This window comes from Lynx canadensis, chromosome C2 (assembly GCF_007474595.2).
Source record: "Lynx canadensis isolate LIC74 chromosome C2, mLynCan4.pri.v2, whole genome shotgun sequence".
NCBI lineage: Eukaryota > Metazoa > Chordata > Mammalia > Carnivora > Felidae > Lynx > Lynx canadensis.
This window is the reverse complement of record NC_044311.2, coordinates 63282623-63295842: the sequence shown is the minus strand read 5'-3', so window position 1 is coordinate 63295842 and position 13220 is coordinate 63282623. Positions and strand designations below refer to the sequence as shown.

At 38.0% G+C, this 13220-nt stretch overlaps 1 protein-coding gene across 1 annotated transcript in view; it reads right to left on the bottom strand.

Moving 5' to 3' along the window:
- PRKCI (protein kinase C iota) overlaps positions 1-13220 on the bottom strand; it is a 76843-nt gene that overhangs the window by 57205 nt on the left and 6418 nt on the right. Inside the window, exon 2 of the mRNA XM_030329960.2 lies at positions 2692-2813. Coding sequence (XP_030185820.1) covers positions 2692-2813 — 122 coding nt within the window. The remainder of the gene's footprint in view (positions 1-2691; positions 2814-13220) is intronic.

The following is a 13220-nucleotide window of genomic DNA, read 5'->3' as shown; positions in this document are numbered from 1 at the left end:
TTGCACTATATGCTAACTAATTTGGATGTAAATTTTAAAAAATAAATAAAGAAAAGAAAAAAATAAAATAAAATAAAAAATAAACATTAAAAACATTTTTTTTAAAACCTTTTTTAAAAAAATGTCTTGGGGCACCTGGGTGACTCAGTCGGTTAGGCAGTCTGACTTCAGCTCAGGTCACGACCTCTCAGTTCATGAGTTCAAGCCCCACATCAGGCCTTCTGCTGTCAGCACAGAGCCTGCTTCTGATCCTCTGTCTCCCTCTCTCTTCCCCTCTTTTTCTCACGCTCTCTCTCAAAAATAAATAAGCATTTAAAAATAAATAAATAAAATCAAATAAAAAATGTCTTTAAGGGGCGCCTGGGTGGCGCAGTCGGTTAAGTGTCTGACTTCAGCCAGGTCACGATCTCGCGGTCTGTGAGTTCGAGCCCCGTGTCGGGCTCTGGGCTGATGGCTCAGAGCCTGGAGCCTGTTTCTGATACTGTGTCTCCCTCTCTCTCTGCCCCTCCCCTGTTCATGCTCTGTCTCTCTCTGTCCCAAAAATATATACACGTTGAAAAAAAAAAAAAAAAATGACAATGCGTTTGAGTTTATCTATAGCTTGGAGTTGGGATATCTTTCCAGTGCTTTTCACATCAGAAAACACAGAAATGCCCCAAATATTGAGCTAAATATTATGACATTCCTTAAAATGAAATTCCATTCACATTACAATTAAGAGAAAGTCATAATACAAAACTAGTATATATAAGGTGTCTTCCTTTTTTTTAATGTTTATTTTGAGAGAGAGAGAGTGAGAAGGCGTGCACAGGGAAGGGGCAGAGAGAGAATCCCAAGCAGGCTCCACACTGTCAGCGGAAAAATCAGATGCGGGTGATCCCACAAATAATGAGATCATGCATGACCTGAGCCAAAATCAAGAGTTGGAAGACCGATCAACTGAGCCACCCAAGCGCCCCTAATTAGGGTATCTTTAAACTATACTTCAATGACATTCCATCATGTAAGATAAAGTCTAATGTGGTTTGCAAAGGCTTCCAGGATTGAATCCTAAGCTTCTCAAAGTTTAATATTCATGCAACTTGGGGCACATGGGTGGCTCAGTCAGTTAAGCATCTGACTCTTGATTTCTGCTCAAGTCATGATCTCCCGGTTCAAGAGATTGAGCCCTGCTGTCAGGCTCTGTGCTGAGAGCTTGGAGCCTGCATGGGAATCTCTCTCCCTCTCCGTCCCTCCCCAACTCATGCTTGCACATGCGTGCATGTGCGTGATCTCTCTCAAAATAAATAAATAAACTTTATTTTTAATAAATAAACTTAAAAAAATATGTATGCCACTCACCTGGAGTTCCTATTAAAGTGTAGGTTCAGATCCAGGGATCTGTGATGGGGCCTGAGAGTCCCATTTTCCAAAAATTCGCAGACCACACCAAGGAGCAAGGATCTAGCCCTCGTCCACACCTCTCTACACCTTGCACTTTAATTTAGTGAATTACCACTCTTCCACATATACCATGTTCTTCACACCTCCGTCTCTTTTCTAATTCTTCATCAAAAGTGGTTTTCCCCTCACCTCCTCCACTTCAAAAACTTCTACTCTGTTTTATTTTTAGTCCAAACGTCACAAATATTTCAAGGACATGGAGATGTTGGTTCTTTTGGATTCCAAGATGCCTATGCGTTTATGTTCAACTTATCACATTTGTTATTTACATGTCCATCTCCCTATGAGACTATGAGTGTGAATATAGAAAATTTCTATCTTAGAGGCGCCAGGGTGGCTCAGTCGGTTGAGCGTCTGACTTTGGCTCAGGTCATGATCTCACGGTTTGGGAGTTCGAGCACTGCACTGGGATCTGTGCTGACAGCTCAGAGCCTGGAGCCTGCTCCTGATTCTGTGTCTCCCTCTCTCTCTGTCCCTCCCCCACTCATGCTTTGTCTCTCTCTGTCTCAGAAATAAACATTAAAAAAATTAAAAAAAAAGAAAATTTCTATCTTCAGCACACAGATGTTCAATAGATGTTTTCTGAGTCCAAGTCATTAAGGTATCAAGTCTCTGCCACCACCTCTGAAATCATGGCTATCACAATCACTTTTATTCTGTAGCACTTTCTTTGAAGTATTTACAGTACTCAGCAAAAAAATACTGCCAGATTATTGAAGGTAATCTCTAAAATATAAGACAATACTCATCTTCAAAATTAAAGCAAAATGTAACACTATTTGATGAGATGTTTACATTAATGGTGGAAAACAAGTCACATTAATTTCACTCTATTTTGGAGTAAAAAGGACAAAACAAAGATTGTACCCTTTGGTATTCTTTTTATTTAAGTGCTTGAAGCAAAATAAGAATAACATAAAATTTCTAATATACCTAATAGTCCTAATTAATTTGAACTTTTACTACATTTTAAAAACAAATGACAGGGGTGCCTGGGTGGCTTAGTTGATTAAGCATCCGACTCTTGATTTCGGCTCAGGTCATGATCTCACAGTTTGTGGGATGGAACTCTGAGTCGTCAGTGCAGAACTTGCTTGGGATTCTCTCTCTGACCCTTCCCAACTCATGCGTGTGTGCACATACTCTCTTTCTCTCTCTCAAAATAAATAAACTTTAAAAAAGAAAACAAATGACAAAATAGTATCTTAAATCAATGCTTACACAGGCAGCCCTCTCTTTACCACTCACCTTCCTCATCGATCCATTTCATGGTGAAAAGCTGTTCGTTGTCAAAAGAACACATGTCTCGAACCTCACTGCAAAGGCCCTCAAAGGAGATTGAAGGTTCAAAATGTGTTATCATGATATCCCTGAAAAAAAAAAAAAAAAAAGGAGTCTTAAGTTTGACAATGACCAAAACTAATGATACTCTACATAACACTAAGTGCCTGAAAATCAGATGAACATCAGTTATTTTGTGAGTGCCTCAACATGCATTGCTTCCGGTAAACTATCTCCATAAAGTAAAAACAAAAAATCCATATTAAATAATGCTTAAAAGTAAAAATAGTGGGGGCGCCTTGGTGGCTCAGTTGGTTGGGCGTCTGACTCTTGGTGTCAGCTCAGGTCATGATCTCACGGTTTGTGAGTTCAAGCCCCACATCGGGCTCTGTGCTGACAGCATGGAGCCTGCTTGGGATTTCTCTCTTTGGGATTTGCCTTCTCTCTCTGCCCCTCTCATGCTTTTTCTCTCTCAAAATAAATAACTTAGTAGAAAAAAAAGTAAAAATAGTGGATTTGTGAGAAACTTTCATTCAATCTCCCTTCTCATTCAGGTAGGCCACCCTAACTGCTCTGATGGTTGTCCCACTTTGGCTTTAATTTTGTTATCAAAAGCTCACTCTTGGGGCGCCTGGGTGGCGCAGTCGGTTAAGCGTCCGACTTCAGCCAGGTCACGATCTCGCGGTCCGTGAGTTTGAGCCCCGCGTCGGGCTCTGGGCTGATGGCTCAGAGCCTGGAGCCTGTTTCCGATTCTGTGTCTCCCTCTCTCTCTGCCCCTCGCCCGCTCATGCTCTGTCTCTCTCTGTCCCAAAAATAAATAAACGTTGAAAAAAAAAAAATTAAAAAAAAAAAAGCTCACTCTTTTGTGGGGCACTGCACTCCACAGATGAACAGCTCTATTATTGATGAACTTCTGCCTTATATTTAACTGAAATCTTTTCCAATCACAGGTTGCAGATCTCCCCTCCCCCAAAAGTCCACCCTTCATCTAAGAAACAGCTCTTCAATAATTTGACCAAGATCTGCCAAGTCCTCTTCCCCAGCCCTCACTTCCACAAATTAACCACCCATGAGACCATCACCCATTCTTCGTGTGGCATGATTTTTAGACCTCACAACTTCATTTTCACCATTTCCCAAAGAATTCCCATTTGCCAAAATTGGGTTTAAAATAAAACTAATAATATTTTAGGTAGATACCCAAAGAACATAGGAACAGACATAAATGTGTATTTGTTTGTATTAGTGTTAGATAAGCAACAGTATTCAAATAAATCTACGTAGTGGCTATTTAGTATAAAATTTAAAACCGCAACAAACTGTTTTAGAGCAGAGGCCTGGGACTTCCTCCAAGGAGCCAGGAGAAGGCTCCCTATGATCACACCTCCACTCAGTAGCCAGACACAATCACCTTTCAAATGTAAGTCAAACAGACTGAATGACTCTAATAAAAATTTATAGAGTGATGCCTATGTGTCAAATTCTGTCCTAACGGTTTTACAAAATTAATGTAGTTCATGTCCTTTCTGTTTTAAACTCTTCAAATGCCTTTCTGTCTCATGAAGAGTAAAATCCAAAGTCCCTAGTGGAGTCTACGGGACCCTGGCTACCTCTCTGACCAACCTCTTCTACTACTTGAGCAGGTAAACCAATGTTTATAGTGTACCATCCACCCCAGCTAGAATGTAAGTTTGGTGAAAGCAGGGGTTTTATTTTGTTCATTATATTCCTAGCAACCAACACAGTGCCTGGCACAGAATGGATGCTTAAGAAATACCTGTTCAAGAAAGGAAGGAACTGTGAACAGAAATGGGTAGCTGCATCACAGAACACAGAGTAGGAAATAAGGAATTTCAAATGTTAGTCATCTGCGCAAAAAAAAAAAAAAAAAGTTTAAAACTGGTCTTTATGGGCTATCAAAGGTAAGCAAAGAGCAGAGCCTCAAAATGGATTGCCCTTTTCTTGATAATCTTTCTAAGCATCTCACAGCTTTGTATCCCTGCCTCTGAGAACTTCTTGCCTTGGCTTTCATAACAGTAAGCTTCCCTGGCTCTCCGTCTGCTATACTGAACGAACGCTTAAGTTTCCTTTGGTCTTCAATCACAAGGTACTCTTTACATTCTCTCTCACGTTCATCTTCTGTCATTCTTTCTTTCTCTCTGAAACTTAATTCATATTCAATGTTTTAACTACTATCTCTATGTAGAGGTCTCCTAAACCTGTAATTCTACCTTTTGATGATCTGGTTCTAATTCCCATTCTCAACTTGAACCCACCATTCCCAATACAAATACTCTACTGCACTCATCTGGTTTACTCGTAACTCCCACACATAAGACCTTGATGATCCAAGTTTTAATACTTGGCCCAGTATTTAGAGGGAGGTTCAAGGCCCTCCCAGTTTATAGAGGGAGGTGAGGATCAATTCTCTAATAGGCACTTCAACATCAACTTCCATTAAACAGTTTTTAACCACATAAGCCCAATGGTCCATACTTTTAAACCTATCCAACATGTATCTTATGTTTCATCTTTTGTTATTTAACTCATACACTGATAACACATCCTCAACTAAATTGTATACAACTGGGAGACAAAAATCCTCAGACTGTTTCATAGAGTCACAGTACTATTAACATAATAAGGACCTGAGACTACATTGCATATTAACTAACTCGAGAGTAAATAAACAAATATTAATAAAAAATAATTTAATATCTAAAAATTAGAAATCCAATTGTCATGGTAGTAGACAGCTACAATTTGGAAGAACCTTAAAGCATTTTTTTGAAAGTAGTAAAAAAATTCTCTTATTACGACCTACACTTTCCTATAACAACAGTTCTTTAAATTTGTGTGTATATATGTATGCATATTATATATGTGTATATAACATATATACATAACAGTTTACAAAATACTTTTTAAAAAATATAAGAAGGACTCAAACATTTCTTTTTTTTTTTTTTTAATTTTTTTTAACGTTTATTTTTGAGACAGAGAGAGACAAAGCATGAACGGGGGAGGGTCAGAGAGAGGGAGACACAGAATCTGAAACAGGCTCCAGGCTCTGAGCTGTCAGCACAGAGCCTGACGCGGGGCTCGAACTCACGGACCACGAGATCATGACCTGAGCCGAAGTCGGCCGCTTAACCGACTGAGCCACCCAGGCACCCCTCAAACATTTCTTAATTGGATGTAGAAGAAATACTTTCTAAGAGAAATCCATCTTCCAGAAAATGTACTTTTGACAAGGAAATATCACTGTTTATTTCCTTTGCCTATAAATAGTTATAGAAAACTAAGTGTGCTCTGGGTATTTAAACAAACTTTATCAGGGGCGCCTGGGTGGCTCAGTCGGTTAAGCGTCCAACTTCGGCTCAGGTCATGATCTCACAGTCCGTGAGTTCGAGCCCCGCGTCGGGCTCTGTGCTGACAGCTCAGAGCCTGGAGCCCGTTTCAGATTCTGTGTCTCCCTCTCTCTTTGCCCCTTCCCTGTTCATGTTCTGTCTCTCTCTGTCTCAAAAATAAATAAACGTTAAAAAAAAATTAAAAAAATAAATAAACTTTATAATCTTCACAAGAACTGTCAAACTGGACATACTAACCTATTTTACAGATTTAAAAATCAAAACACAAAAGAATATTTGCCAGTCTCTCAGTTAAAAAATAGAAGAATTCAAACCAAATCCTAGTGACACCTGTGGTGGATGCTATGATCTGACTTTCCCCCTCCCCATCCCACCCTAAAATCCCCCATTAGCAATGGAGCATTTATTGTACCAGCTGCTGGACATGTTACCAGCAAATAATCCCCAGCTGACAGTCTCCTTCAGAGATCTGAATCTCACCTATGGTCACACCCACTTCCTGGAGCAGCCCACAGTGAATGACTGATTCCATGTGGGGGTATAAAGGTCGTAGACAACTCAGGAAAGCTCTGAAGTATCAACTCATCTTCAGAACTCCTGGGAGGGTCAACTGAGGGTTCTGCTGAGACTTTAGGGCATCTTGATTTCCTCCTACCTAAGCCTACTTCCTTCCCTTGCCTTCCCTTCCGTAGCTGTTGACCTGAGTAAATCTCCTGCACACGAGACACCATTTTCCACAGTAGCATCTACCCAATGCACAGCTATTCCTAGATGGTTTTTTGACAAGAACATAATGGTTACATAATCTCACTTTTAAAAGACTGGCTAATGAAAAATGAAATCCCTGATGAGGATATTAAATTAGTATACTCTGGGGTGCCTGGGTGACTCAGTCACTTAAGCATCTGACTCTTGATTTCAGCTTGGGTCATGAGCTCCCCGTTCATGAGTTCGAGCCCCACATCAGGCTCTGCACTGATAGGGCGGAGCCTGCTTGGGATTCTCTGTGTCCTCTTTCCCTGCCCCCCCTCCACTCTCATGCTCACTAAATAAATAAACACTTTTTAAATAAAATAAATTACTCTACTTTAGTACATGAAGCTGGTTAAATTTTGTTTTTAATGTTTATTTATTTTTGAGAGAAGAGCACAAGTGGGTAACAGGCAGAGAGAGAGAGGGAGACACAGAATCGGAAGCAGGCTCCAGGCTCTGAGCTGTCAGCACAGAGCCTGATGTGGGGCTCAAACTCATGAACCCTGAGATCATGACCTAAGCCAAAGTTGGAGGCTTAACTGACTGAGCCACCCAGGAGCCCACTAGTTAAGTTTTTTATTCTTCAGAGAAAATACTTTGCCAGCATATGTAAATTATACATATTTTAGTCTATCTCCCTTGACTAAATGTAAAATCCATGAAAGCAGGCACTTAGTTTTTACTCACTGCTATATCACCAACAACTGAAGCCGTGTCTGGCTCAGAGTGGACATTCAATTAATCTAGGCTGAGTGAATGGAGTTGTCACATGTTGGATCCTTTGTGTTCAGTAAATGTAAAAAATGCTATATATTCACATAATACTTTAAATAGAAGCAAAGCCTGATTAGAGAGATAAAAAGTCATCTAACTTTCTAAAAGCAACACTCAGAGGCTTCTGGTGCATTATAGCAGAGGGAACACATATCTATATCCTTTCATTTGAAGGGCCCATTGAAACAACAGATAACTGAAATGACAAATTATCAAAGTCTTAGAAAACAAAAAAGTCACCAGCAGCAGACCAGAAAGCATAAGAAAAATCGCAGATGACTGAAAACAGATGGGTAAAAGTGACTGAGAAAACATACTAGCCCCAAACAACACAGTTATGAGGAACCTTTAAAAGAGAAAAGTTTTATTGACACAAGATTACTTTTCCTTGTCTAAGCATCTAATCATACTACTTAGCTCTTCAAGTGCTTAACACTTACATAAGCATTCATTTCTTTAAAGAAAAATTTGTAAGTTAAAGAATAATGTTATAAACCTTTATAATATAAAAATTACTAAGAAAAATCAAGATGTAGAGAAAGTAAAAGTGTAAATTCAAAATGTTTCTTTCCTAGTGGAGAATCAATACTCTATCTAAAACCAATAATTTAAAAATAATAGCAGGGAACAAGAAACAAAACAAAACAAATATTCCAAATAAAAGATGGGCAAAGGACTTGAACCGACATTTCTCCAAAAAGGATATACAAATGGCTAACAAGCCTATGAAAAGATGTTCAGGGTGCCTGGGTGGCTCAGTTGATTAAGCATTCAACTTTGGCTCACGTCATGATCTCATAGTTTGTGGGCTCAAGCCCCATGTCGGGCTCTGTGCTGACAGCTCAGGGCCTGGAGCTGGCTTTGGGTCCTGTGTCTCCCCCTCTCTCTGCCCCTCCCTGGCTCGCGCTCTGTCCCTGTCTCTCAAAAGTGAATAAACGTTAAAAAATTTTTAAAAAATAAAAATAAAAAAAGACGTTCAACATCACTGATCATCAGGGAGATGCAAATCAAAACCATAATGAAATATCACCTCACACCCATTAGTATAACTACTATCAAAAAAACAAAAACAAAACCAGGGGCGCCAGGGTGGCTCAGCTGGTGGAGCATCTGACTGGATCTCAGGTTGTGAATTCGAGCCTCACGTTGGTCATGGAGCCTACTTTAAAAAAAATACAAAAACAAAAAAACAGAGAATATCAAGTGTTGACAAGGATGTGGAGAAATAAGCCTTGTGCACTGTTGGTGGGAATGTAAAATAGTTCAGCAGCTATAGAAAACAGTATGGAGGGGCGCCTGGGTGGCGCAGTCGGTTAAGCGTCCGACTTCAGCCAGGTCACGATCTCGCGGTCCGTGAGTTCGAGCCCCGCGTCAGGCTCTGGGCTGATGGCTCAGAGCCTGGAGCCTGTTTCTGATTCTGTGTCTCCCTCTCTCTGCCCCTCCCCCATTCATGCTCTGTCTCTCTCTGTCCCAAAAATAAATAAAAAAAAAACGTTGAAAAAAAAAAAAAAACTTAAAAAAAAAAAAGAAAACAGTATGGAGGCTCCTCAAAAACTTCAAAATAGAATTTCCATATGGTCCAGTAATTTCACTTCCAGGTATATATCCAAGAGAACTGAAAGTAGGGACTCCAACGGATATTTGTACACCCATGTTCAGACTAGCATTACTCACAATAGCCAAATGATGGAAGCAACCCAAGGGTCTACTGACAGAGGAACGAATAAATAAAATGTGATATATAAACACGAAGGAATATTACTCAGCCTTTAAAAGTAAGAAAATTCTGACACATGAATGAACCTTGAAGACATTATGCTAAGTGAAATGGGCCAGTCACAAAAAGACAAATACTGTATGACTCCACTTAATTGGAGCAGTGGTTGCCACAGGTTGGAGGGAGAAGGAAATGGGGAATCGTTCAAAAGGTACAGTTTCAATTTTGCAAAATGAAAAAGTTCTGGAGATTGGTTGCATGGCAATGTGAATATAGTTAACACTACTGAACTGTATAAGATGATAAATTTAATTCTTTTTAGCCACAATTAAAAACAAAAGCAGAAGAAGGCACATTACTTAACTTACACACATAACTATTAGAAGAACTAAAAATAGGCACGAGAAATGGCTAGTACTAAATTCCTCTTATTTCATATCAACAGATATAATAAAACAAAACAAAATTTTAAAAGTAGTTAACTCTAGGTGGTGGAACTGGGAATTGAGGAGAGACTACAGATGGAAAGATGTACTCTGTACTTAGACCTTTCTGAATGGTATAGATTATTGTTAATTTCTCTACCATATAAAGGTATGATTTTATTATAAAATTTGCTTTCTAATAAAAAAATAAAATATGAAACAATTTTTTGAAGTTTATTTATTTTAAGAGAGAGAGAGAGAGAGAGAGAACACCTGTAAGCAAGCAGGGGAGGGGCAGAAAGAGAAAGAGAATCCCAAGGAGGTTCCATGCTGTCAGCCCAGAACCTGACATGGAGCTTGAGCTCACAAACCATGAGATCATGATCTGAGTCAAGACCAAAAGTCAGATGCTTAACTGACTGAGCCATTAACACACCCCTAAAATGTATAACAATTTAAAATGACTTTTTATAGGGGCGCCTGGGTGGCGCAGTCGGTTAGGCGTCCGACTTCAACCAGGTCACGATCTCACGGTCCGTGGGTTCGAGCCCCGCGTCAGGCTCTGGGCTGATGGCTCAGAGCCTGGAGCCTGTTTCCGATTCTGTGTCTCCCTCTCTCTCTGCCCCTCCCCCGTTCATGCTCTGTCTCTCTCTGTCCCAAAAATAAATAAACGTTGGAAAAAAAAATTTTTAAAAAAAAAAAAAATAAATAAAATGACTTTTTATAAATAAAATTGTTTCAAATATTTTAACATTTTATTTAAAAAATATAAAATAGTTCCTTCTTCTAACATCCTTACCTTACAACAGTTTTTCTTTCAAAATACCTTCCAGTTTACTAGTATAAGGGATATAAGGATTGGGAGATTATATTTTAGAATTAAGTCAGAAGAGAAGGAAAGGTTTCCATAGAAGTTCTCTGGCAAAGTACAAGGATGACATCTTTTTTGAATGCAAGGGAAAAAAAATTAATATCTGGCATCATCAAAATATGACTTTCTTATTAAGGTCCACATGCAGTTACAATTAACACATACATAAGCATGTCTGTATACAATACGGATTTTTAAGAAATCTTATTTTTCAAGAACTAAAAAACATTTATCAGAACATACAAATATTTTTTAAAACACCTGTATAATCATTAAAAAACATAAGTACAAACATCCTAAGGAGACTCGGGGAAGGAGTTATGCTTTATCAATGACCACTCCTTAAGTTCCAGGAACTAAAACATTTAAGGGAGTTTTATGTAAACACTTCTCTAAGTAATTGAGAAAGCACCATGTTCATACCCTCCAAACACCAGATTCTTATTATAGCACTGAAGCTAAAAATGAGCTGCAAAATAAAGATATTACATTCTAAAGGTATAAAACAAATTATGCATGAAAGATTTTTTTTCTCTGGTTTTAACTTCAGTGTTAGCATACATTATCTTACCACTGGTCTTTAACAGAATATATTCTGCTTCACCACAAGATTCCCAAAATGGAAAATTTAGATATAGTTTTAGCTGAAATTTTTTAAAAAGAAAAAAAAAAAAGGCAGTTTTAATTTTGCTACTGGGCCTCAGAAGACAAACTGCTTTAAGCATTCATTATGTTCCTATGTTCTAAAATATAGAATCTAAAGTTTTTCCTTAGGACTAATTGCTCTTAAAAATAAACCTGAAAAAAGAACCACCAGTTCAATCCTTCTGCTATCTCAAAATAAGCTTTTCTCCAAAATTAAATGTAGTATAAACAGAAAAAAGTTTTATTTGTAAACACTGATATAAGAGATTTAGGCAGAATTATCCATGGATGGTAAAATCACTAGGCTGAAGGTTCTGGGGAAAGAGACTTCATATAAATCACAGTATCATTCCTCAAAGTAATTGTTATTCATTGACAGGCATAAAGCAAGTTCTATTTTTTAATGATCAAGAAGACAGAAAATTGGCTCAAAAAGAACTGTGAGATATGAATTTGACAATAAAGCAAAAAAGTGATTTTTAAAAGCCTCATCAATATAGTAAAAGGAGAAAGAGAAATTTTTCTGAAGGGTAAGACTCAGCTTTGTATGGTGGCTTACTAAGCCTCAGCGTTACCATCGATATGATGCAGATAATGATACCCGCCTCTGAATATTGTCATGAATACAAATAAGGGCAAAACACTTACCACAGTTCTTGGCACAACTGGGTACATTCTCAAAGTTAGTTTCTATGCTCTTTAGCATACATCAAAGAGATGAAAGGAGACTGGGTATCTTTGAAGATAATCTGTGAAATTTTTCTAATTATTGATAATGTTTTAAGATAAAAGTTCACTGTTAAAATTCAACACTGGAAAACCCAGGCAATGGTTAAGATAAGAAAAGGGGGCGCCTGGGTGGCTGAGTCGATTAAGCATCTGACTCTTGATCTCAGCTCAGGTCATGATCTCTCAGTCGGTTGTGAGATCGGGCCCCACGTGGGGCTCTGCACTGAGCATGGAGCCTGCCTAGGATTCTCTCTCTACCCCTTTCTTGCTCGTGCGCATGCTCGCTCTCTTCCAAGAATAAACTTAAAAAAAAAAAACGAGAAAAAGAAGTGAGATATATAGTAAACAAGAGGCACAACTGTTATTTGCAGATGATATTATCTAGCTAGAAATTTTAAGACAGTTAACTAAGAAATTATTAGAATAAGGTGACCAGTTCCACTTAAATATTCAAAAATAGATGGTATAAAATAAGGCTATGAGAATAAAAGTCCCATTCACAAAAGCAACAAAATTATAAAGCATTTAAGAATAAATTTAATGGGAAATGTGCAAGATCTAAGGGACAGGCACCTTACTGAAAAATATGAAAAAAAAATCAATAAATAGGTATTATGCCACATACTTACAAGGCCAAGCTCAGTATTATAAAACTATCAGTTCTCACATTAACTTGTAAACTCAATGCAATTCCAAATCAAAATAATAAGATTTTTTTTTTGAAACCTACAAAAACCTTCAAAAACTGATCTGGAGGACAAAATAAATGTGTAAGAATAGCCAAGAAAATCTGGAAATAGAAAATTAATGAAATGACCTTTCCATAACATATATCGAAACTAACCACAATAATTAAACCAATGCAAAAACACATTCCTCCTCAAAAATCAATGAAACAGAATAGAAAGTACTTATGTTCATCTGAGAAATTTAGTATAGAAAAAAGTTGTCCTTCAAATCAGTGGCGAAAGAACGTATTCAATAGCAGTATTAGAATACATTTTTTAAGAAATTAAGTTCTATCAATACACCACAAATAAGTAAAACCCCCAAATATCAGATTTATTGATAACCACTTGAAAAGCTGCATAACAGACATAAAAATAGAGTATTTTTAAATGAGAAGTACATTTACCTAAGAGAACCCAGAAGCCATAAAGAAACTTTTAAAAAGACAGATTTGATTAAATAAAAATGAAAAACTCCAGACA